This window comes from Gymnodraco acuticeps, unplaced genomic scaffold (assembly GCF_902827175.1).
Source record: "Gymnodraco acuticeps unplaced genomic scaffold, fGymAcu1.1, whole genome shotgun sequence".
Lineage (NCBI taxonomy): Eukaryota > Metazoa > Chordata > Actinopteri > Perciformes > Bathydraconidae > Gymnodraco > Gymnodraco acuticeps.
The window spans coordinates 1,373,985-1,398,577 of record NW_022991244.1 but is presented as its reverse complement, the minus strand read 5'-3'; the positions used below and the strand labels follow the sequence as shown (position 1 = coordinate 1,398,577).

Below are 24,593 nucleotides of genomic sequence, written 5' to 3'. Positions count from 1 at the left end.
AGGAGGGAGGGGAGGGAGGTCCGAGGCAGGGGTAGGCTACGGGGAAACGAGGTAGAGGCGGAGCTTATCTCTGAGCGTGTATGCCTGCGTATGTGTTTGTGTGTGTGTGTCTGCGCTTTCCTCGCTCACCCCTCCTCTTTCTGAGCCACCCCACCCCCACCTCCCCTCTCCGCTGCCCGCCCCTGAGTCTGGAGCAGCAGCAGCAGCAGCAGTGGAGCTTCACTGCCTCTCCTAGCCTCACAGTGCGGGAATATATCAGCGGAGAGCGGAATGGATACGGAAGGGAGCCAGAGCAGCCTGTCCTCCGGCGCGGACAACTCCCCCCACGACCCCTGGTAAAAGCCTCACACCGCCCGCATGTATTTCGCTCGCCTCTCGGCCCGATTCGAGTTCACCTTGGACTTTAGTTGAGTTCAGTGCGGGAGCGTAGCCGCGCCGAGACAAAAGACAAGCACGCTGTGTGTGTGTGTGTGTGTGTGTGTGTGTGTGTGTGTGTGTGTGTGTGTGTGTGTGTGTGTGTGTGTGTGTGTGTGTGTATGTGTGTGTGGGATGGATCCACTCAGCTAAGGAGACACAGACGCACTGCTGCTTTCCGTCTGTTTCCCCCCCCACCCCCTCTTGTTTGTTTATTTATCTTGCTTTTCCTCCACCAGGCCCAATTGCAACTTCTCCTCCATCCTCTGGAAAATCCTCTCCTTTTCCCCCCTTCTCTAGGGGATTATAACGGCCCTGACTGGCCGATTGGGGACTTCGCAACATGGCCGATGCTTTCTTCTTACTTTATTGATGCTATATTACACATAATTCTCCCCAGCTTTTACCCCCCCCCCCCTTATTGAATGTGGATGTGCATGTGCTGGAAAGACGGCGCGCTATTCTGTGTGACTTACAGCTTGTGTTTCTCTCATTCAGCAAAATGTTCATCGGGGGTCTGAGTTGGCAGACGACACAAGGTGAGCTGTCCCGCACGCTACTTTAATAAGTCTGAATGAAAGCCTACTGTTAACTCCTCCTCTACACATACAGCATGCATATTACCTTCCCAAAGTTAATAATAAACACCGTAAATAGTTAAATCAAAGCCTCCTATTCAATAAGGATCAGCTCTCAGGGTTTAGATTTGCCGAGATGCAGGGAGATTAACACTGGAAATGCATGCACACACTCTGTCTGCCTTTCCCTGTGCGCTCAATACACTGCTAATAACAGAAGGGCATTTGTAGTAAAGGTGATCGATTATTCAGCGTTAAAGCTCAAGTTCGGCTCATATGGATGACCACGTCTGCGTGTTGTTTTTGCACTCCGCTGAATCCATTCATTTATTGTAAGAGTGTGAGACAGATGCACGAACACACTTTATTCTTGTTCGGTGTTCTCGCTGGACGCCTTTTCAAAACATGGATCGTCAACCGAGTAGCTTTGTTTGTGGTCCGCAGCCCCTTAATGGGCTATTATGCTGAATGGCCAGTGTACAGCCTCTGGAGAGGGACACAAACACAACGTGGTCCGGCCCGTCCCCCATTGTCTCTCTCCAGCCACATCACCTCACCAGGGCCTGTAGGGGGAAAAAGTCAGATTTACGGATTTATTTAACCGTGTCTCCCTTTTGCTGTGTTCGCAGAGGGCTTGAAGGAGTACTTCTGTAAATTCGGCGAGGTGAAGGAGTGTATGGTGATGCGGGATCCCGTTACCAAGCGGTCGAGGTAAGAAGGAGGCGTGTGCGCTCCGCCGTCCTATCACTGGATGCCTCATGCTCTTTCATGGGGCTGTTTATGCCCAAACTTTGCATTTCTGATTCTGAATTTCTCTTATTTTTCTTTTTCGCAGGGGCTTTGGGTTTGTAACATACGCAGATCAAGACGGAGTGGAGAAGGTTTTGGCGCAAAACAGACACGAGTTGGATTCCAAAACGGTAAGTTTCTACCTTTTGAAGAGCTGGATGTTGGGTTTTTCCAATTTCTGTGTAGCATGTTTTTTTTCTTCCCCGGTGCATTTTGCCTCCCACCGTATGGCTTGTAAAGTTGAGTGAGGAGTGCGTTTTGGAGCACCCCCCCCCTCCTCTCCCTGCTCATTTCCCCCTCCAAATCCTGGTTCAGGGCGCCAACATGAAAGCGTTCTTTCTTGGTCTTCATTGCCATGGTTACCTGGGGACCTGAATGGGGTAGGAGCCCCTGCTAAACCCTCACAGGGTTTATGCAGAGTTTTTTTCTACTTTTTTTTCCTCATAGAAAAGTATCAGCACTAGTTTTTTTAGTGGTAAATCTCGGGGGGGGGGGGGGAAAGTTAGTGGACATAAAATAGTTGTGTGTGTGCAGGAGTTGTCTGTGAGGTCCAAATAAATTCAAATATTGAAATGGACGCTCTGTTTGTTTGAACAACTACTCTGATCTGTGATTTACCCTCCTACACTAGTGATTTAAAATGTGGGTAAACGGGACAAATCGGCTCCCACACAGAGGTCAGAGCACACACTGTGCTTGTTTTTAGCTACATAATTTAACCAGTGACAGGTTAGATGTGTGTGAATCTGCGCGTTTGACTCAAAGCTGCTGACTCAGATTTAAATATCCGTGGAAGGTGTGAATGTGGCTGTCTTGGTCATGTAGATGAGTTGTAGGAATGGCTCTGGGTGTGTCTTCAGTCAGGTTGTGGCCTCTCGTAACCACACAGACACACAATAGGATCATTTGAGAGTGAAAATTGGTGGCTCAGAGAGGCAGGCGGAGCCCAGGGGTGGAGGAAAAGGTAGAGTTGGTTAGTTGTTGGAGCAAGCCTGTTGCCGGGGGTGACGCCAGTCACAGGAGACAGTGCTTTAAGTGCACAGCCTGATGGGAATTATGTCTCCATAACAACTTCTCAGCTATTTTGCATTAACTTAAGACACTCGGTTGGTTAGCAGAGCTCTAACACACACACACACACGGATAATGTTATGTCATGATAGACCTTTATACTTATATTATAATCTTTGTGGTAGTTTCTAATGTTTCATTTTAATTGTTAAGTTGGATCTTTCTGCACAGTGGCTGTGAGGTTTATGAGCGTTGCTGCTGGTAATCTGTCAGCTTGGAAGCCAGTTTTGAGCTCCTGCAAAGTGTTATTCATTGAGTCATATTACCTATGAAACAACGTAGTCTTAGAGAGCCAGAGTGTGTGTGATGGGAACACTGGTTGGCAGGCCTCTGGTGGGGTTAGGCGTTGCCCTATTATAAACCAAAACACAACGTAAGGCTAAACAGTAATAATGGTAACCACTCGAATGCAGCTTTGGTTGCTCAGGTTGTTGTGGCAGCAGTCTGGGGAGGGGGGGGGGAGCACACCATGTTCCCACTATCCTACCAGGCGGTTTATAAACAGGGTTGCCATTTTGTTGTTCCATTTTAGGAATAAGACCTTAGATTTTTACGTGAGTTTATTTGCAAACTTCTCATATTTGAAAGTGCTATACCAATAATAGCTTCGACTACTTCATTGATTCTATTTTACTGTTGCAAAATGACTAGAAGTCTTGCAGATAATTCCGCAACAGATCAGATGAATACTTTTTTTTTAAACGCCTTTCAAGAGTAAATGTTATTAGTAGAGTAAAGTGTGAGCCATTTTCTGTCTTGCTGGACTGAATATTTTGAATAACACGCAGCTTTACGGGATCAGCGTCAAACTCTCTGTAACATCTCCAACACCTGTCCCAATTTAATTATTTTATTTCTATGTACTTTGTGTCTCCCTCACACCTGGACTCTTGCCCCCCCCCCTCTCTCTCTGCACAGTCAGAGGAGGCTAACTATTGTTTGATCAGCAGGAGATTTGAGAAAGACATTCCTCCCTGGAATGAGGAAGAATAGGCGATGCTCTGATTTATTTTATTTTATTTTATGCTGAGCCTTTGGTTTGTCAGCAACAAGGCCTGAAGAAGGAAGAAGGGAAAGGTGAATTCAAAGGATGTAACAGAGCAACAGGGTACACGCCAGGTGAGAAGTAAACTAGATGAACTGGTACAGGGTTCATACAAGTGGTATTAAACATTTACAGGCCTTTTACTTGAAGCATTGTTGTATCCACATTAGCAACAAACTGAACACTGATTGAATATAAGTCAATACCTGTGGGCCTAAGAAGAATTCAAAAGCAGCAAATGAAAGAGGTTGTCTATTGTTATTAGAGGGAGGTTTTTGTTTTGGTAGGAGGTTAGATTTCCTGTCGGGGTAGAGTGTAGCCTAAGGGCGGTAGTGTGCTGTCGTTTTTCTCTGGACAGAGAAGAAGGGCACAACTGGTATTTGTTTTCTCCGAGGAAATAATTGACCGGGAAGAAAAGAGGAGAGCCGTAATGCCACGTCTTCTCATTCTTTCAGAAAAAGGTGATATCAGATTTTAGCGAGTTATAAATTGTATAGACTAGTTACAGCGTTAGAGTTTGCAGATGAGACAGAGGGTTGTTTATGTGAATTTGTCCGGCAAAAACATGATTGTATTATTGTGTAGTTTAAATCTTATGATTGTAATTGTATTTCTTTAGCCATGTTTACAGTGAAGTAAGAAATACCTGAGATTGTTTTGCTAGTTGTGTGGGATGACATGCTAATTGTTATTAGTACTTAAAAATATCTCCTCACCCAAGTGTAACGCCAATAAAATGAAAACACCTTTTATAAGAAGGAAAAATAGGAAACATGCAGAAGATTTTTTTCTTTCCCTTTTACACCAAGTAAACAGGACTGCCCTCTTTCCAAATGTGTTACAGTAGGTGGTAATTGCTGCTTTTCGCACCGTCGCCTGTGAAGGTACAGTGGTGGTCATCAGCATGGTGCTAATTTAGCTGCTTTAGCTCTGCACTGTAACAACATCATGTAAGGCTTTGTCCACCATTGTCACCACAATCTAAATCACCTGGTTAGTGGAGAGTTTAGATGCTAGCACCGGCTCCTCGCTCCTGACTGGAGATTAGCTGTTTGTGCTGACATGGACAGAACTGGAGATGGGGGATGGAGAAGGTGGAGGAGAGGAGAACGGGGCAGGCCCAGCTTCCCGTGCTGTAATTAGTATAGATCTGTAAAGCAACTAATCCGATTGAGGGAAACAAACTGGATTGAACTTCCGAAGGTCCATGCGTGGCGTCAGATCAGGGGATAAAGCCTGGTCCTGCTCTGAAGGTGGATCCAGGGTTCTCTCCGCAACCCCACCCCCCCCTATTGTCACGATATACATCCGTCCTGGCCAGGCGCCCTAGTAAGATTACACGGTTGGGGTTTGGTTTGAATTTTTTTGGGGGGGGGATCCTCATTAGTGAGCTTCGTTAACTAATTACTGTGCCATTGTTCAGCTGTGCAGATTGACCCCGCTGGCCTGAGCCCAAACCGAGTCTCTCGCTCTCTCTGCGTGCATGCATTGACATGCCAAAGTCCTTTTGTCTCCTTTTCTGTTTATAGCTTTTTGTTTAGCTTATATTGATTATATCTTCATAATGGGACAGCCTGTGGTGCCTTTTCATCAGTGTTTGCCATTTTGTTGCAAGAATGAGTTGGCCTTAAATGTCTATATGTGACTTTGTGATGGCAATACACTTGTTGTGAGTTGGTTTGTTCTTTATTTTTTGCCCTTTTAATTACATGTATGTGTCACTATGTACATGTGTTTGTATTTATGTTTGTGCTACATTATGCGAGGGACTGTGATTGTATGTATATGTGTGCCTGTAAAGGGTAGCTCGGGAGCCCCAGTTCCTCAACGGGCCCATCTGTTTTGTACTCTTTGTCCTGTTAATTAATGAAATCAGAGGGGCTGCCTGCTGGGACGGCCCTGCTGCACCGCTACACTGGACAGGCCCACTTTCTCATGGGCCGACTCCAAATGAATGCCTTTCCTTTCTCCCTGTGCTTTCTCATCTTAACTCTCCTTCTCCTTTTCTCTCTCTCTCTCTCTCTCTCTCTCTCTCTCTCTCTCTCTCTCTCTCTCTCTCTCTCTCTCTCTCTCTCTCTCTCTCTCTCTCTCTCTCTCTCTCTTTCTCTCTTTCCCTATCTATCGATTTGACGTCCTATTTTTGTTTTTTCAGTTTGTTACACTGTTGGACGCGCTGGGCCACGTGAGGTGACTATTGGTCGTAGATTAGTCTTCAAAGCTAAACCACTAAAATCATATCGTAGGCTCTGCCGTCACTGTGCTGCTTAGATTGAGCGGAGGTTGGATGTCATTAAGCAGGATGTTAGTCAGACCATTTCACGAACACTCAGTCATAACTCTTCCTCGTCAGTCTGGAAAGAGCAACTTTAATTCACCAGTGGATACATTTTCCCCACTGTGTTGATTAAGACTTCTCAAATGTCAAGCCTCCGAAGAGCTATTTCTGAGTGTTGCAAACTGACCTGGCTAAGTCCTTTTACCTTTTGCTTTGTGGCCTATCCGTCTTCCTCGAGGCTAATCCGCCAGTCTGATAGATGCTTTAGTTTTCATTTATTATAGCCTTTCTCCGAGTACAGCCGGATGTAGAAATCACATGTTAGATATATTCTGTTATGTCGCTGAAGTGGAATGATTTTTAACAGCATGGCATGACTGTAGCAGTAGTAGCACTACTACAGATACTCCATTAGGCCTAACCTAGTATAGTTGGTAACCTTCTTTAGACTAAGAGCTCTTGATGATTTGAATGCTATGACATATTGGTGTTTTGATAACATGTGATATTTGGGTGCACATTTTTGATAAAATATACCATGAGACATACATTTTTTAACCTATTTTTCTACACAGTTTATACAACGGGATCTTTCCCTTTAATTGCCCTGATAACATCGCATTGATGTGATGACGTTTCATTCACTGGATAAGCCGAAAAAATCCAGCAATTTTATCAAAACATTTTTATTTAATATACGTTTTAATAAAGTTTAATTTTGGGATATGATATCTACATTGGGCCTGCACAATAAGAGAACAAATATTCGATAAAGTCGTACAAGATCAAAATAAAGATATTACTTTAAATTATTTGTTGGGGGAAAGAAATGAAAGGAAATTGTTTCCAACATTCATTGGTTTAACAAATTAAAATTGAACTAGCACGAGGGCACCAATAAAAGAAGGAAGCATAGTTATATTCTGTGAGTTTTCTACTGATACTGGCTATACAAGTAATTTATTGTCCAGCCTTGTCCAATACTGGTAGTTGAGCCTTAGAGTAAAAACAAATACTGTTTCCAAGCAAAAAAGAACAACTGCATCTTACAACGACATATTGGAAGGGGACTGATTTCAACATCACGACATGCTGTGATTATGCTATTTAGTGAGACTTAGTGATTAGGATTCTTGTTGTGTTTGTATGTATCCGCTTGTGAAAACAGATTTTAGGTTGATATTTTAGAGTTTTCATTGTACGTGACTGCAGTCTAGTCTAATGTGAGAGTTGGTTTGTGACTGCTGTCATTGTCAGCTCACGGTCTGTGTCTGCGCAGCACAATGGCCTCAGGCTAACACCTGTCCTCTAGTTTGGTTTAAATGTTTTTTTCCCAACCACACCTGGGCTTTTTTCTAAAGTTTATATGCGTTTTTGATTATATTGCAGCACAATATTTAATCCTGAATAGTCACATTGCTGCCTTGTGTATTATTAGTGTGATTCTGCTGTTGTGTTATTTTTTAGAGGTCACTGCAGATTCTCCTTTCTTTTTCATTTCTTGCTTCTATTGTGTTGTTGTATAGAGAAATGGCTAGATCTATACTAGCCCTCTACAGTAATTGTGTCATTTTTCTGATGAAAAGCGAGTGGTACAAAGGTCACTGGTAATCATAGAGTATGAAGCCACATCTATTATCTTACATTGGGCCACTAAGCGCAGATCCTGTAAGAAACGCTGTAGTGTGGTCATTGTTTGTGAGTGCGCTCTGTTGTTGCACTGCTGTTGCCAATAGCCGCTAGTGGCTTTGCGTGTCCTTGTCACCTTTGTCTTTGTGCTCAGACCAGCTGGAGGTGACATGACTCCTCTCGTCTTTGTGCCCCACTTCAAGGTGCAAAGACCTTCTGCAATCCCTTCCAAGGACGCTGCAGCTGCATCTTAGTTACACAGCGGCCGAGCTCTCCAAGCAGTGTTAAATATGTGGTACTTAAAGGTCCTCGAAGGATATTTTAGTCTGTAGACTTGTCATCAAAAGCAGGCATTCATCACAGCAAAGAGATGAAAGGATTGGTAGAATATTGAATGAACACGCTCGCTTTTATTGCGTGTATTGTTCACATTATAAGTGCATATTTCTGGCCATTTGATAGGCTCTCTTTTAGTTGCCAATATCAATTCAATACCTCTGATAGCGGCTGTGTGAGACACAAGGGCTTTTGCTTCACATCCAATTATTAGAATAAAGATGGAACTCTAAGACCATAATACACTACAAGGTCCTGTGACCTAAAATCATCTCTCATGTCAGCTTGAGTGAGAATAACACGAGATTCCTCACAAATTTAAAATGCCAGGCTAGGCTTTGCATATTTAGCATTATTAAAGGCCAGCACATTCAAAACTCATTTGCTTCTAATTTTATCTCTAACCTTGACCACTGCTGAGACATTCCACTTGGGAGAAATATGGATACAGTCAAATCTTACTAATCCAAAATGGAGGCTGTCTGGATTTGTGAGATTTAAAAAAACATATATCCGTATAAAATGTATCCAGAATATGTTATGCTCATTTTAGATGCTAGACTGCCCTGCTCTTTCTAGTTTGTGGATAAAAATGCTTTTAGTTGTGTCGCTAAGCACAATTTAGAGAATGTACGTATTCACGCCTCACTGTGTATTTTGTTCCATACGCCTGTTTGTTTGGCTGGTGTGTTTGGATTTTTTGGGGCTTGCATAAACAAGGGCCTACTATACATACTGGCAGATTAGCATACGTTCTATTTCTGGACATGCAGGCCTTCAGATAGCTTCAGACTTAGAGACTCTGTGTTGTAATTCTAGTTAGTTAACAGTGTGATAGTTCATTGATGCCCAGAGCAAAATGCTGTGTACACATGCCCAGGATCAGCCACTGAACATCATATCCGGAAAAGGTAGAGTTTTGGTGTCTTTGCTTAAAGGTACTTAAGCTGGGGGATTCAATTTAATGGCGGTTGTCTGGGTAAGAAGAAATATACCTTGCAGTCTCAGAAAAGACAGGGAAAATATTTGTTCTACAGTTGAACCTTTTTTTAACAGCAATATTTGTTTGAGGTTATGGAAACCCTGAGCCATTAGCAGCTCAAAAACATGTTTTCAAGAAAAGACACTCTGTTTGGGGTCTTAGTTACAAAACATACGAAATAAATAATGTACATGTACTCGTGCCTAGCCATGCAACCGAGCTGCATCGATTGGCCTACAAATCAATTTGTTGGTTGACAGAAGAAAATGGGAAATATTTTGGTAATCGATTAATCATTAAAGGTGGGGTAGGTAATTCACTTCAGAAACACTTTTTGTTATATTCCATGGAATGCTCTTAACATCCCGATAGCAATGAATACATGAAACTCTTTGACAATAAATACATAAAACAATTTCATCTGTGGAAGCCGTAGCGCTGTAAAAAGCACGACCAATCATCTGAGCCGGCCCGGCTAAAGTAACTGGATGGCCTACCTGCCTGTCAGCCTTCCATCTGTGCACAAACTTATCTCGTGCCCTCATTGGTCATGTGCGCGTTCGTGTGTGTTGGAGGAGGGGCTCTGTAAGGAAGTCTGAAGGAAGGGGCAGATTTTTTTCGCCTGCGCACTTTCAAATTCTAGAGCACTCAAATTGGTTTCTCCATTCTTACCTACTCTACCTTTAAAGTAATTAATCATGCAAAAATAATTTCTCGGTTTTGTATCATTTAACTTAACATAGACATTCAAAGACATCCCCTTTGACATTGAGGAACTGTGATGGGCATTGTTTCCAAAATAAATGCACTACATGTCACCATCATTTGACATATTAAATATTCCCTTCCTTTGGTTTGATAACATTGCATTTGTACCGTTATGAAATCCCAGTTTGGGGTAAAGGGAAGGCTTACCACTTTGATGCTTACAATTGGTTTCAATAAGGCCAGATAATGAGTATTTAAAGACGTTTGTTTTTGTTTGTTTATAAAAATGTGTTTATCTTGCAGTTATCATGAATATTATAAGAGCAGTGCGTCTACAAACATTAGGATTGTTAAGCTAACTTCAAATAAATCTCACTTCTAATAGAATCCCTTAATACGCCGGCCTATCACAATCGTCACAGTTCATCAAACATCAGAACTTCATTTAAATCCACAGCAGGATGCCTGGGATTGTGTGGCTCATTACAGAAAAGGACGGACATGTTTTATCGTTTCCTCTTTAAATCTCATCCTAACTTATCTCTCCTCTACAGATCGACCCCAAGGTGGCGTTTCCCCGCCGGGCTCAGCCTAAGGTGAGTGCACCCTGAAGGAGTTAATGGTAAGGAGTCGTAGTGATGATGTCATATGTCACTGCTCATCACTCAGCCCTGATTGGCTGGGATTAGAGTTAGGCAAATTACCAAAGAGGAGCTGCAATCCCCTTGTCCAGCCTGACACCGTGACCCAATACCCTAACCCTACCCAACCCCCGACCGTCAGCAGCCGACATCTTAAACACACACACACGCACTCACACACTAACACTAATGTTTGTCCTGGCACACACACATATGGATGCCTACACACAGAGGTTACCTGTATGCACGCTCACCCCTCCAAACCCTACATGTAAAAGATCTTAAACTGAAGTGAATTAGGTTGAATGCTCAGAAGAGCTTTCAGAAACCCCTGAGATGAAATAAACGCCAACAAATACAACATCTCTTTATCACCAACATCCACCCCCTGCCTAATGTGATTAGTGGTAAACGATGCCTTCTTCTGTGTTGCTAGCTGGTGACCAGGACAAAGAAGATCTTTGTCGGAGGACTGTCAGTCAATACCACCATCGAAGATGTGAAGCATTACTTCGACCAGTTTGGAAAGGTATACTATACACAAAGCTGGTATCTATTTGTAGCCGTTCCCTTTTACATCTCTAGTGCTGTGCTCTCCTACCTTTTGTGTCACACTGAACTAAACCATCCCCTCATAAACACCCCCCCCCCGACATCACGTTACAAATCTGTTCACATCAACTAATAATGATATGATGGTGGATATGATACTGAATATTACAATATTTTCTTTATACAATTAAACCGTTTTTTCAGGTGGATTTAGTTAGATTGCGTTTATACCTGCAGCTGTATTTAGCTCACAATTTCAACTATTTTCCTTTTAGAAATCTCAATAGTTTGTCCAGTAGCTAACTATTTCCGCCATTTAGTCAATACTATTAGCTAATATTCACAGTTTAAACCATTTACCATTAAGCTATTTCAATCATTTGTCCACAAGTTAACTATTTCAACAGTTTAACAATCACTCTTATCTGTTTACAATTTCTTTCATTAGCTATTTCAATCCACTAACTAACTATTTAAACCGTTCATCCATTGCTATTAGCTTATGTTCACAATTTCAACCATTATATGACATCAACATTTCAATTTTATCAAATTACTTCACAATCTACTCCACAATTTCTCCACATACCCCCTGGCAACAGCAGAAGTAGCCCCTGGGGTACCCTTGTTGGGAAACACAGCTATAACATTGTGTCCATCTTTGATATATTATATTAATCAGTAATCCTTATACCTTTCACATCTCTCAGCTTCCCCAAAGCTTTACTTGCCCGTTTTTATATTCTTTGCCCGCTTTTCATTTTAGTTGAGACACTACTGCAAAAGCGACCTAATTTACAACAGCAATCATTGAATGGAAAAGAGAACAGTGAAAGAAAGAAACAACTGAAACAAAGGAAAGTCCTGTGCAGCTATATTATTAGTTAGTCTGTTAGTTTATCTCTTGTTAGCTATTTTACTCTTTTATAATCACATTTCAGTGTTTTTGGCTTCTCCATTTGTCCTGTTCAGCTCCTTTGAATGACATTTGGTGAAAGGCAAACACATGCTGTGGAGACAGATGAGTGGCCGGGGAGAGGCAGGAAGAAAAAAAAAGCAGCAAGAGGAGGGGAGGAGCAGAGGGAGATGGCGGGGGTCTGAAAGGGAAGAAGCAACCCCCTGTAGAGAGAGAGGGAGGGGAGCTCTGAGGGGTTGAAGGGCAGAGAAAAGTAGGAATGTTGAGATAGTGAGGTGGCTATGAAAGGGGAAAACACCCATCTGATGAGCCATACACGTATCAAAGTGTCCATCATGCATGACATGTTGGGTTACTTTTTAGCCAGCTCCACTTTGGGAGGCTGGGGCGTGTTTGAGTCCAGACTCTTCAGTATCAACTAATCACATGCAACAGCTGCTCCTGTAACAAACCCCCCGACTGCCCCCACCTTACCCCAAATCACTACCTCAGACACCCTCCCATCCCACATACACACACCCTGCTCTCAGCTTGTTGCCGTGGTGACCTGCTTTCGCCCATTGTCCCACTGTAATCCAGTGTTTTTTTTTGTTTCCTTTAAAAAACAAAATGTCTAAGGAGTGTGCATTTGCATGAATGGAAAGAAGGGTGCATGAAAGTGTGACAGTGGCATGGCTGCCATGGGAGGCAAGCTTGCATACATTTGTGCAGACTGCAAGACTCACAGCCAGCGATCCAGTTGTCACAAACACTTAAGTGTGTGGCTGTGCTGTTGTTGGTGTAAGCATAAAAATAGTCCGAAATTAAACATCGCTTCAGAATGTAGGCCTAATGGATTGGAAGAAATGAATAGCACCAACCTCCTTCTGCCGTGTGTGTAGCTGTGTTTTCTCTCAGTTGGCCTCTGACTCTTGTTAACCATATTTGAGGTGTTCAAATTCACTTATAAATCTGTGATGTGGGTCCTGGTTGTCTTGGATCCCACGTGTGACCTTCACACTTTAAGAACTCATTGTAAGGTGCATGTTGTGACATGTTTGTGTTTTTATAAAATGGCAGCTCTGTGGCGAAACAGCTCTCCCTGGTGATCACAGACGCTCATATCTAAGACAACACTCCCTCCGCAGGATGAGGGAATATTTGGACTGTTTGGACACGTGAGACCAAAGCTGTATCATGGATAGCGCCAATCCCACAGTGCATTCCTGCTGAGCGGGAGGTATTTCTTGTTTATTATCTGAGCCTGGTTACAAGGGGCAGGTTAGGATGGAGTAAGACTCGTCGTCCTGTTTATTTTCAAACTGTGGCACCGCCTTGTAAAGGAAAACACAGAATGCACTATGCATTTTCTGAAACTCTTTGATATCTGCTGTCGTTTATTTATTTTGGAGTGTACTTGTGAAGACGCACCTACACAAACTTCACCGTACTGTAATGGCTGCTATGTTGACACATCAGGTGTTTTGGACTGAAACCTAAAGGCATGCATTAATGTGCGGTTACTTACTGGATGCATCTGAGCTCCTGTTGTTGAATATCCCTCAAGCCAATAGGACTACAACAGCCATGTTTGTAGGATAAAGTCTGGTGTGGGTTAAGAACACCTTCCTCTATTTTTAGCTTGAGAGCCTTTGTTTAAACTATTCAAAACAGTGAGATCATTTGATAATTATCATGTCAGGCATTCTGTTCCTGCAGTAAATGATGTTAAACCCAAAGGAAATCCCTGTTTTCACGCTTGTTATCCTTCTGCCGTGCACTGCATTCCTGGAAGTACCTTGCATGGAAAACTACCATTAAAATCCCTCTTCTCTAAAATCGACTGAGAGAATAGGCCAGAGCAGAAAGCAAATGAAGGAGCGGATAAGATGAAAAATGCAGCATGGACAGGGCAGACGGGAAAAGTTGGGACTCCACTCACCCATGTGAGCTGGCGATTATGAGGCTTGACTGAACACTTTGTCTGCTGGCCTGTTTAGAGAGAGATGGCCGGAGAGAGAGGAAAGAATGAAAGAGGGAGATGTGAGGAGACAGAAGGGGGGAAAAATGTGAATGCCACCTTTCATAATCTCGCAGAAAGTGTAATGGACTTGTCAGCAAACGCTTCGGACAATAGCTGCACGCTTCACTAAGAACTGGATATTTTTAATGGGGCTCTAGGAAAAGATCTGCACATGATCACAGCTGAGCCATGTTTTTAAAGGTACACCAGAACTTCATGAGAATATGACCTTAACTTTTCTTCACTCTGCATGCATGCGGACTAGTTAGCGACTGATCTGCTGCTAAGCCAATCTCAGACCCCCACAGCTATCCAATCAGATTGTCTTACAGCACCCCGGGCAGTGGACATCGGAGATCGTCTTCTTCTTATTGGTTTTGGCAAGGGCCAGAGGCTGGTGTGCGACCAAAGCATAAGCTCGCACACGTGACGGGATATTTCTCAAGCCTGCACACCATTGTGTTCAAATGAAGGACAATGAGGTGAACAACGTTAGCACGGCATATTGTCTTTTCTCTCTGGCTTCGGCGCTCAAAAGCTCCTCGAACTGGCTGCGCTAAACATCCCTTCCAGAATAGACGCTGCTAATGCTAACAGGAGGGCTAGCTGTGCGTGTAACTCTACTCTTATGATAACATGTTGGCTCGCAGCTGTCTACTTACTGTCCTGTTTCCCCGACCCTCTGCTGTGTCATTGAGTTTGGACGACCGGAAGGGTGGAAAGCATGAGATGAGAGGAGGAGGAGGAGGAGGAGGAGGAGGGTAAAATCTGAATGAAGGACAGAGAGAGGGGGGGGGTGCTCTGGGTGTGTGTGTGTGTGTGTGACCGAGCTATATGTTGACTAGGATGAGAGTTAAAAGGTTCAAGGAGGGTGTCGAGGCAACCTTGATCCTCCCTGGTCATCATTTGGTGAGGAATATCTACAAACCTTTCACTCGCAACTAGGATGTGTTTATCATCTGAAGTAAAGGTCAGAAATCGGACGGCCTCTGCCACTCATGTTACCCCGGTTTGAGTTTCAGTGCATGCTGCCTAATGAAAATAGACATGTAGTCATACTCCACATGTCCCCGTGTAAAGTAGGGAGATCTGTGCTGCAGATTTTTGTAAATGTTGTCACAATACTTTCAAATGACATAAAAAACACAACATGTTCACAGAGATCCCAGGCCTTGGCTTCTCTCTCACCTCACAACGTCAGAGCTTTAACAGAAGCTGCTAACTTTCCTGCCAGTGAAGGACAAGTGAGGGAGGGAGAGTGAAATGGGGGAGGAGGAGGAGGAGGAGGAATATGAATAGGGCAGTGGAGTGAGTGCAAAAAGGAAAGTGGAGGGACAAGAAGAATGAAAGGCGAGCGTGTTGACAAAGACCTCGGTTCACTTTGTTCTACAGTCTCTGATCCAAAATGTTCATTTATTCTCCTTCAAAACTTCACCTTCTATCTTCTTTTTTTATCACCCCATAATTTATCAGCTTCTCCTTTTCTGTCACATGCTCTCTCTCCCTCACTTTTCCTCTTTTCCCTCCATTCTTTTCATTGAAATTAGTTGGGAAGAGAGCAGGGGGGGGGCTGTTTCTTCTAATTGAAATTCTTTACAGGGTCTCCATGGGAATAGTAAACTTTGTGGAGAGGGGAAAGAAAGACAGCGAGTGTGAAAGTGGGGGGGGGGGAAGAGACATGAGTTTGTGAGAAAGACAGCAAAGAATGGGAAAGAATTTCCCTCAGCGAGCGGGGAACAGTCACTTATTTTTCACCTTGATAGATTGGATTTCATTTTATTTTTATACAGTGTTTTCCCCCCCTCCCTCATTTCTCATTCTTCCTTTTCTTTCCTCCTTTGTCACCTGTCACCCCTCCCTCTCTGCCTTCCACAATCTCCATCTGTTTTCCCCTCTTAGTCAAATGCTAAAGAGGGACAATAGCACCCCATGCTGTGTATGTGTGCGTGTGTGTGTGTGTGTGTGTGCGTGCGTGCGTGTGTGTGTCGAAGCTCATCTATTCTTTGCTTTGTTCTCGCAGGTTGATGATGCCATGCTTATGTTTGACAAAACAACCAACAGGCACAGAGGTACGTATGTGAGGTCATGATACACACACACTATGTTAATATGTGCCGACACACTAAGTAAGGATACCTACAAACATGTCCCTTAGAAAGGAAAGGAGAAACAGCGTGATAGAGGCACTGGGTGAAGAAAATGCAGTTTTCTTTTCTCAAATGAAATGGATAGAACGCAATTTATCTCTGTCTTCTCTCAGCGAGTCAGAAGTGCGGCTCCCGCTGGGGGTCGCGGTGCGGGGTCAGGAGCATAACAGGCGAGGATGTGACTTAATGAGACATAAGGAAAGGGGGAGAAGGGAACGCGTGGGGTGGAGTAAGAGAAATTGGGTGTGATAATGGAGAGGACAGTAAATCTAGGCTTGGTTTTTTTGGTGAACCACGCCTAGTCCTGTCTGATGCCAACAGCTTGATTGACAGGGAACGCCACGCCTGGTCTGACAGCGTTATGCTCTATGGGGTAAAAACTGCTTGTGACGGTCTTAGTGTGTCTACTGTAGGGTTTGAAAACATTTCTGGAATAACAAATCTGGTCAAAGTTAAAATATAGTCTTGGTAAGGATTTATTTAAATGGGAAAATTCTGTGCTTTTACAAAACATTATGGGGTTGTTTTTATCACAAACTGCAGGGCATCGTGAACATAAACAATCAGAGAGGTCATGTTTCTGTTTGTGTGTCTTCCAGGCTTTGGCTTTGTCACCTTTGAGAATGAAGACGTGGTGGAGAAAGTGTGTGAGATCCACTTCCATGAAATCAACAACAAAATGGTACGCACATCATTAATAATATATATTTCATTTGTTTGAGCTGCTTTTAGCTTTCTGCCAGGGTGTGTCCTGTGTTTAAGAGTTGGCGAAGTGTAGTTGTGTCTTTAGCTGTATTTTTGATTAAAATGATTAATAAATGTTGGTTTCCTGTTATTTAGGTGGAGTGTAAGAAAGCCCAGCCCAAGGAGGTGATGACGCCGACAGGCTCAGCCAGAGGCCGCTCCAGAGTGATGCCCTATGGGATGGACGCCTTCATGCTGGGAATCGGCATGCTGGGTAAGATCTAAAAATATAAACCATAGGGCAAACACACTGTTCTCCCTAAAGGTTTTCTTCATAAGCAGTAGGTGTTGTAGTTTAGAGCAGAAACCAACCCTGTCTCCTAAGAAATAATGTTCATATACAGCTAAACTGCTCTGCCAATAACGCATCAAGTAAAGCGTTGTTTAGCTTTGTAAAATACAATTTAAAAAAAAAACGACTTGGTTAGGTTTGGCTTAAAAAGTAGTTGTGTTTAATACTTTTTTTATTACGTCATTTACAGATGTAAATGAAAAATAAATCACTCTTTACTTTTGGTTTAAAAAGGACTCAAGCACTGGTTTCCTAGGTGACAGTGTTGTTTTTGTTTGACGAACCCATTGAACCCCGTTCACCTCTGTTCTTGGACTTTGATTAGAAGCATATCTGGAATATGTCCAAACAAATGTAATCTGCTAGAAAATACAGATGGGAAAACATTTTAAAGGAGACGTGGCTGCACAAACTTAACACAACAGAAAGACATGTATGGGCGGTTTTATAAAACATATATTAACCTAATGTCACGATAAGTAATGTGTTTAAAATAAAGGTTATTCAGACTAATTGCCAGAAAATGAAAACCTTTTTTTATTTTGTTCGTTAAAAACAAAGCCCGTTAACCAAACATTTGTCACCAGACAAAGGTTTGATGGTAATTTGTCTAAATAATTTCCCATTATTTATGGTCAGCAGCCGGCTAAAAACACCATTCCCCAGTTTCACCTTTAAATGCAAATCTTAGTGTAAACCAGTTCAGTCCTCTTTGTCTGTATGCTGCAATACTAAAGGAAAACCATGCCACACACAGAATGTCCTCTGTGGCTCCTTACACGTTATCATTTTTTGATTTCAAAAATCAAATATAAAGATTAAATTCCAGTTCACTAAAATTGCCTTTTTAAATTTGGTCTATATTAATCTCAGAGCAGATTCTTACATGCTCATCGCACGTGAACAAAGCTATGATTTATGATGTAGAAATGTAGAGGTCACAGTCTGAAGGGCGTCAGAGCTCTACACACTGGAGTGAAATATGGTTTGAAAACATCCTCATTGAGAAAAACAGACTGAGTGTGCTGTTGGTGATGGTTTGGCTCCCTCTACTGGACATTTAACATTACTACACTGAACAGTAGCTCCCTAAGTCTCATATTGAAACCCAGACATTAACTGGTCTGGTTCCTTTGTAATTCCCCTTTGGTGACTAAGACCTTTAAGAAATAGAGGAAACAAGTCTGTTAATGTAGAAGCGTTAATAATCATATGTCCCCTAGTTGGTGAGTTCATCCAGAGGTTCAGTGCGAAACTAATAGCAGTCAATCGCCGATTAAAATAACGAGAAAGAGAACCCATACTTTTTAAATGTCAAGTTTTGCACCCTTAAATATGACTTAGTGGTAGTTTCTCCAAACAAATAAAAAATATAATGATGTAATAATCATTGCATTAGAGCGGAGGTAATTAGCTGAAAGGAGACTAACAGGAAGTGCAGCATGTCAATGTATGGTTGCACGCTCAAAATGATTACTGTAAAGGTGTATTATTCAAATGTTATACCTAGTGGGCACGTTTTCTTTAGGTAAAACTATTTAATAATTTGTCTTATGTCTTCACATGTCTCTATTCTGCCACGTTAACTAAACCCATCATTTAATGTTCTTTTCAACAGGCTACCCAGGTTTCCAGACTACTACCTACACCAGCCGCAGTTACTCTGGAATGGCTGGAATGGCTGGAATGGCTGGAATGGCTGGAATGGCTCCGGGTTACACTTATCAATTCCCAGGTAAGTCTGTATACATCAAACATTTAATTTACTCTCTTTACGTCTTCTGAAAAGTGTGATGGCTGTAGCATGAAAGACGTCTTTTTTAATTCTCATGCGTCTTTCCCAACATTCTATAACATATTTTAATACATCAAATGCCCATTATTTGGCTGCTTCCCTTATATTGTTCTGTGTTGTTTTATCTACTTATGTAACCTCTTTCATTTGGCCGTGGCCCCTCCTGTTCCTCTCTCCCACCTTCCTGCCTGTCCTCACAGTCGATGTTTAACTTGCTGTGCTTGTGTGTGGCTTTGTAGTCTGGCCAGTGGATGGTGGCTGTATTTACAAAGCGCTCTCTCTTGACCTTCTCCGTTTCTAGAATTCCATCTAGAGAGGACCCCCCTCATGACATCATCCCACCCCCAAGAGCTGGCAGGTCAGTGGCTCCTCATTCCTCCATGGGACAGAGGGAGAAAAAGCTTTTTAGCCAAGAAGCATATCACCTCAAACTATGTATTCAGGTGTCTTGTTCACGATGCCTTCGATGAGAATAGTACGGTTGTTTACAAGAACAATGAACCAGATCATATTTCCAAAAGCTGCAGAGAGCAAGATAAGATAAGGAAGGGTGAAAATGTAATTTAAATAATAAGATCATGATAACAAATAAATGTAATTCAAGTGAAATTGTAAACAAAAATGAATTAAAGACATAAATAAACTGAATACAAACCTAATGTAAAGTTACATTTGATATTAAATGTGTAATAATTATATACAAAAAAGGTTATTTATGGCATTGAAATAAATTACATAAAGAATCTAATTATAAATACATTTTTTATATTGTATTAAATTGAATTTGTTGCAGTTTACCAAATTTGGAAAGGTATAAACTGCCACTTACAATCTTATGTTCTCCTATTTCACCCTAATTACAGGCTACCTAATTCAGCCTTAGGGTGTATGTGGATCCATCCAGTGCATAAACAAGAAGATTAAACAGTCTTAACACTGCCGCCCAGTGGCTCTGAGGTGTACTTCAGTTATAATCCTTCTTGTTTTTATCATGAGCATTATTATTTAAAAAAGTCTAATATCAGATTTGATTGGATGTTGTGTGCAGTTAGTTTTAGAAGTTGCCCCTTCCACCAGCTGGACTGAAATCACAAGACAGATGTTTGCACAGATGTCGAATCAGCCGTCACTAAGCGTGGTGACTCATGCTCTGATATGAGAGCGATCCAGAATGACAATGCAAAATAAATGTGTTTTGTTTGTAACCCTCAGCCATTCCCCTGACTGCATATGGACCAATGGCAGCAGCCGCAGCAGCAGCAGCGGTTAGAGGTACGAGTGTGTGAGAGGAATCATGTTTGTACTTGTGCATGCACTCGCCTGAGGTAGAATGTGTGTACAATGTCCTGCTCGGACAAATAAAAGAGTATTTTTAGACTTCAGTGTGTGTGTGTGAGAAGCCCTCTAGTGTTGGATCCTGACTTGTGTCCTCTGCCTCTCAGGCTCCACCCCTTCACGCACAGCTGGTTTCCTGGGCACCAGCAGCCCTGGACCAATGGCTGACTTGTATGCTGCAGCCAACCAGGACTCAGGAGTCGGCGGCTACATCAGCGCAGCTAGCCCCGCCCCCAGCTCAGGGTTTGGTCATGGTCTAGGGGTAAGTCATATGCCCCAACAACGAGGACGCACACACTTCACCTCATGCATGGGTGCACGTATTATTCTCAAGCCTAATAGAAAGTATATCCCCTCATGTATCCCCAGGGGCCCCTGATGGCTACTGCGTTTACTAATGGCTACCACTGAGACGACTCAGGACACTGAAGATGGGAGGGCCTCTCTTCTGCTGACGAGCCAATCAAAAATACTGGCTGCCCTCTGATGGCACAACCTGATTGGCCGGGGCCACAGGCTCCTCCCGGCTCTCCGGGCTCCCTGTGGCTCCACCCACCGACTGAATATCTTTTTAAAATCCTGAACTCTGTTTTGCTGTACTAATCTCACTTCAACATAACGTCCCCCATCTCTCCTCTTTTGTCCTCATGTAGTGTAATAACTAGACCCCCCTCTTCCTCTGTTATCCATGATCTTTTTCTGAAGCTGAGACAACAAAACTGCAACAAAAAAAAAAAAAAAAAATCTCTGAGGAGACGTTTGTCATTTGACAGCTCGCAGAGGACTATTTAGATTTTTTTATTATTGTTTTATTTTAATGTGACACGTCGCTTCATCATGAAATCCTTCAACGCTGTTACTGATGTGAACCCGAGAGAGAAGAAGCCGAGATGGATCTTTGTCTGAAAACCATTTTTAAGAATAGAAGAACAAAATCCAACAAAGTCCTCTTTTTAACTCACGGAAACATGAAAAAAAACAACTAAAATGTATATTTTGGTAGTCTTTAAAAACAAAACCTTTGTAATATTGTTATTAATATTGACATAATAATGATGATCTGTAAGGTATTTTATTCTGTAATTGGTTTTAAAGCAATGTTTTTATGTCTTCCTGTAAGATATTGTACATAAATGTTGGGTTGGGGGGGTGGAGGGGTTACTGAACCGGCCCGCATGTCATTGGGTGGTTTGGAAAGGGTTAACAGCTATTTTATTGGCTGTCATCTACTACTATGTGTGGTCATCTCACTTCATTTATCAGTATGCATATAGCATATTTGTACATTGTCGGCCAGTCAGCTCCAGTGCACCGCTGTCGACTGCTGCGAAATATAACTTCCAGGAGTTTGTCTGGCACATTTGCTCGGTTAAATAACCGTTTTTTCACAAACTCATCACTTTGTTTGCTCTACTTCCTAAAAAAGCAACTTTGACTTTTATCATTTTAACACCATGGATGAACTAGATTTCTCACATATTCATGAAAACAGGTTTAGAAGACGGACTACGGAAGAATCACAACCTTTAACAGGATAAATCAGGGGGTTCACGGGGTGGGGGGTTGATTTGACTTCCTCTTTTTTGAAAATATTATATATATATTTTTGCGCGATTCACTTCTTAATGTTTTCTTTTTTATTGTTTTTTTTTAAAAATTCTTTTATGCGGTGAACTCCACCGTGAAAACAAATGAAGGACATTCTCAGAGAAGCAATTGTAGAAAACATCACAATCATGTTCTGTCCTCTTATCGCTATTGAAGGTGCATGTGATTGCGTCTGAGTGTGTGAGTGAGTGTTTGTGCGCATACATTAAGGTGTAATATGGAACTACTTATGGCAACGAAAGGAGCATTTGATTGCCGTTTTTTTTGGTACTGAAAAAAAAAAAAGATCACCCTGCTCCATTGCGGCTCATCTGCTCTTCTCTCCCGACTCTCTCCCATTTCATATTAAGGTTTGTTAAATGTGTGCTCCTCTGGAAGCGACATATTGTTGTTTATATACAGTTGCTGCTCTGTAGTGGTGAACAGAGGGGGTTTGGGCAGGGAACCAGAAATGGAACAGGGTCTCGCTCCCAGTCGGCTCTGACCTCAGAACAGACGACACTGGCTGGCAGGAAGATTCAAAAAGCTGGAACAAATTCAACCTTTTGCAAAAACAAGTGGGCTGTTTGTTCAGCCTTCTTGCTGCAGCCTGTTTGATGTTCAGCACAGCAGAAAACGTCCTGATCCAGCCAGAAGTTCCTCTGTCAGACCGCCTTGGACACGACATAAAACTACTGCTGGACACCAACACTGTAACTTTTTAACTTACAATAAAGCAATAAGTTATTTTTTACCTTACAAATGAAAATAGTACTATTATTGGTAATGGCAGACGTGTGGATAATTCTGCGGCATTAAGACTTATTTTCAGAAAAGAAAAAAAAAGAAACTATATTTTTCTGTTTTGAGATCTTGTTCCCCTTGTATATTGATTTTAATGATGTCTTTTGTTGTGTTGATGTAAAGAAAAGGGCCACTGCTTTGAATGGAGCTTGGGTCTCTTCGTGAGCTCAAGATTCGGGCTGTCCCCCGCCGAGCTTTACAACAATGCTTTTTTTCCCTTGTTTTATTTTTCTGATAATTTCAATTTTAAAATCCTAATAAATTATTCTAAAGCGTTCGATTGTCATTGTCCTTTTATTATTAGTGAACGGTTATACATGCAGGTACAATAATATCCCACGATGTGCAATCTTGATAAAGTGGTCTTTCTCTAAATAAAACATAATGCTGTGGGTTTTAACATTTCTAAATTTGAAGTGGAGGTATTTTAAAAACAAACATCCCTCCCAAAGCAGATTTGTCCTGGGGATACAGACCAAAAGTTGCCCATGGTGGTGATTTTTTTGTAAGGTTGTGCGATAACGGTTAAACTAAATTGAACTAGGACACACCTGGTGTATAATGTTTAGTATGTGTGCACTGTCTGTGTGATTAGGGGTTGCGTTATGCTCATGTTTGAATAGTCTGGAGGGTGAAAATGATGTCTTTACAAACAGCTGTGTCAACAAACCAACATATAAGGAATAGAACTTCTGCTACTTTCATTACCTGGATGCTACCAGTGTCTGCAATCGCAGAAGTAGAGCTCCTTGCAACTATAGTTAACTTTATATTATGGTATTAGAGCAAGATAATTATTCACTGAATTATAATGAACAAATCCGTCACTGGAGGCTGGTACTCTTCACAGGTGAGAGCAGGTTTACGGCTTCATATACTGATACAGTTTGGACGGTCATACAGAGTTATAATCAGAGGTGTAACGGCTGTAAGAGGCCGCAATACAATCCTGGATCCTATTGTCAGACCATTTGCAGGCCTGTTGGTGATCAATACAGCCTAATGTAAGATAATGACAGTCCCCTCACAGCTCGCTGTCCATGACCTTCCTTGAGGTCGAATGTATCTCTGTAATAGACTATCTGACCAGGTCTCCTGATCTAAAGCCAATCAAGCATGCCTGAAGATGCTACGAGGCTTGTCAGAGGCAGAGGACATTTTCACGATATAGTTCAGAGCCTTCCCTCAGCCTAAAGAATGGTTCATAGTAAATGGGCTGCATTTATATAGCACTTTTCCTAGTGCCATTCACACACATTCATGCAGAGGCAGAGGATGTTTAATTCATTTCTTATTTCATAGTATTTTATCACTTTTATTTGTATCTTTAATTTTATGAACCTGCGTGAATCTGTGCTGTCCTGTTTTTCATCCTTACCCTGTTGCTGTTAAACCACTGAATTTCCCCACGGGGATAATAAAGGTCCATCTTATCTTGTGTCTAACAAGATGCCACCTGCTCAACGGAGACTTATATTCACACACTGTTGGCGATACCATCGTGTCAATTCCTGTCTGTCTTTTCCTAGTTTCCGTCTGTCTCCTAAGAGAAGAGCAGAAACGATTCTGTTTTGTCATCAGAAAGATCTCAGTAAACAAACATTTCAAGTTAAAACCATATAGGTTCCTTTTCTAACTATGTCACCCAGGTCTGTACGCAAGCTCAAGGAGATAAATGCGAGTGAAATGAAAAATGAGTAAATAGCTACACTGACGAAACATTCAAGATGTAAGTCAAATGTAACTGTGTCATTTCCAGAGAAACAAACAAAGGGCTACATGCTACAGCTACATTTCTGAGCCTTGTATACTGTAAATCTTGTACTGTGTAAATAAGATTTATAGATAACACTGAACTATTGACATTCCCATGTATCAGCATGTTGTGTGTTTCTGTGAGGTGCCAGCAGCAGTAAACAGAGTCCGATACATCACACTTCTCTCAGCAAAG

General features: G+C 42.1%; 1 protein-coding gene across 3 annotated transcripts; it reads left to right on the top strand.

Annotated features, from left to right (window-relative positions):
* The first annotated feature begins 143 nt into the window (after window positions 1–143).
* LOC117561878 (RNA-binding protein Musashi homolog 1-like) lies at window positions 144–22,918 on the top strand. Of its 3 annotated transcripts, none has more exons than XM_034239507.1 (14): window positions 144–335; window positions 913–953; window positions 1,622–1,703; window positions 1,828–1,912; window positions 10,382–10,423; window positions 10,905–10,997; window positions 15,959–16,007; window positions 16,685–16,767; window positions 16,926–17,043; window positions 18,740–18,856; window positions 19,218–19,274; window positions 20,129–20,188; window positions 20,359–20,513; window positions 20,621–22,918. In XM_034239507.1, the coding sequence occupies exons 1-14, from the start codon at window positions 271–273 to the stop codon at window positions 20,660–20,662; spliced, it is 1,089 nt and encodes a 362-aa protein (XP_034095398.1). In that variant the 5' UTR covers window positions 144–270; the 3' UTR covers window positions 20,663–22,918. The 3 variants fall into 3 exon arrangements, with proteins under 3 accessions (XP_034095398.1, XP_034095397.1, XP_034095399.1); XM_034239506.1 differs by having other exon boundaries at window positions 145–335; window positions 20,594–22,918; XM_034239508.1 differs by lacking the exons at window positions 144–335; window positions 913–953; window positions 1,622–1,703; window positions 1,828–1,912 and adding exons at window positions 2,338–4,358; window positions 6,050–6,084 and having other exon boundaries at window positions 20,594–22,918.
* The last annotated feature ends 1,675 nt before the right edge of the window (window positions 22,919–24,593 follow it).

What these genes read in the sequence shown, in the direction of transcription:
- LOC117561878 (XM_034239506.1), top strand. Translation starts at nt 271, where the DNA reads ATGGATACGGAAGGGAGCCAGAGCAGCCTGTCCTCCGGCGCGGACAAC. An exon ending in ACGAGTTGGATTCCAAAACG is followed by an intron (nt 1,913 to 10,381) that starts GTAAGTTTCTAC and finishes TCTCCTCTACAG; the next exon opens with ATCGACCCCAAGGTGGCGTT. An exon ending in CCACCCCCAAGAGCTGGCAG is followed by an intron (nt 19,275 to 20,128) that starts GTCAGTGGCTCC and finishes TGTAACCCTCAG; the next exon opens with CCATTCCCCTGACTGCATAT.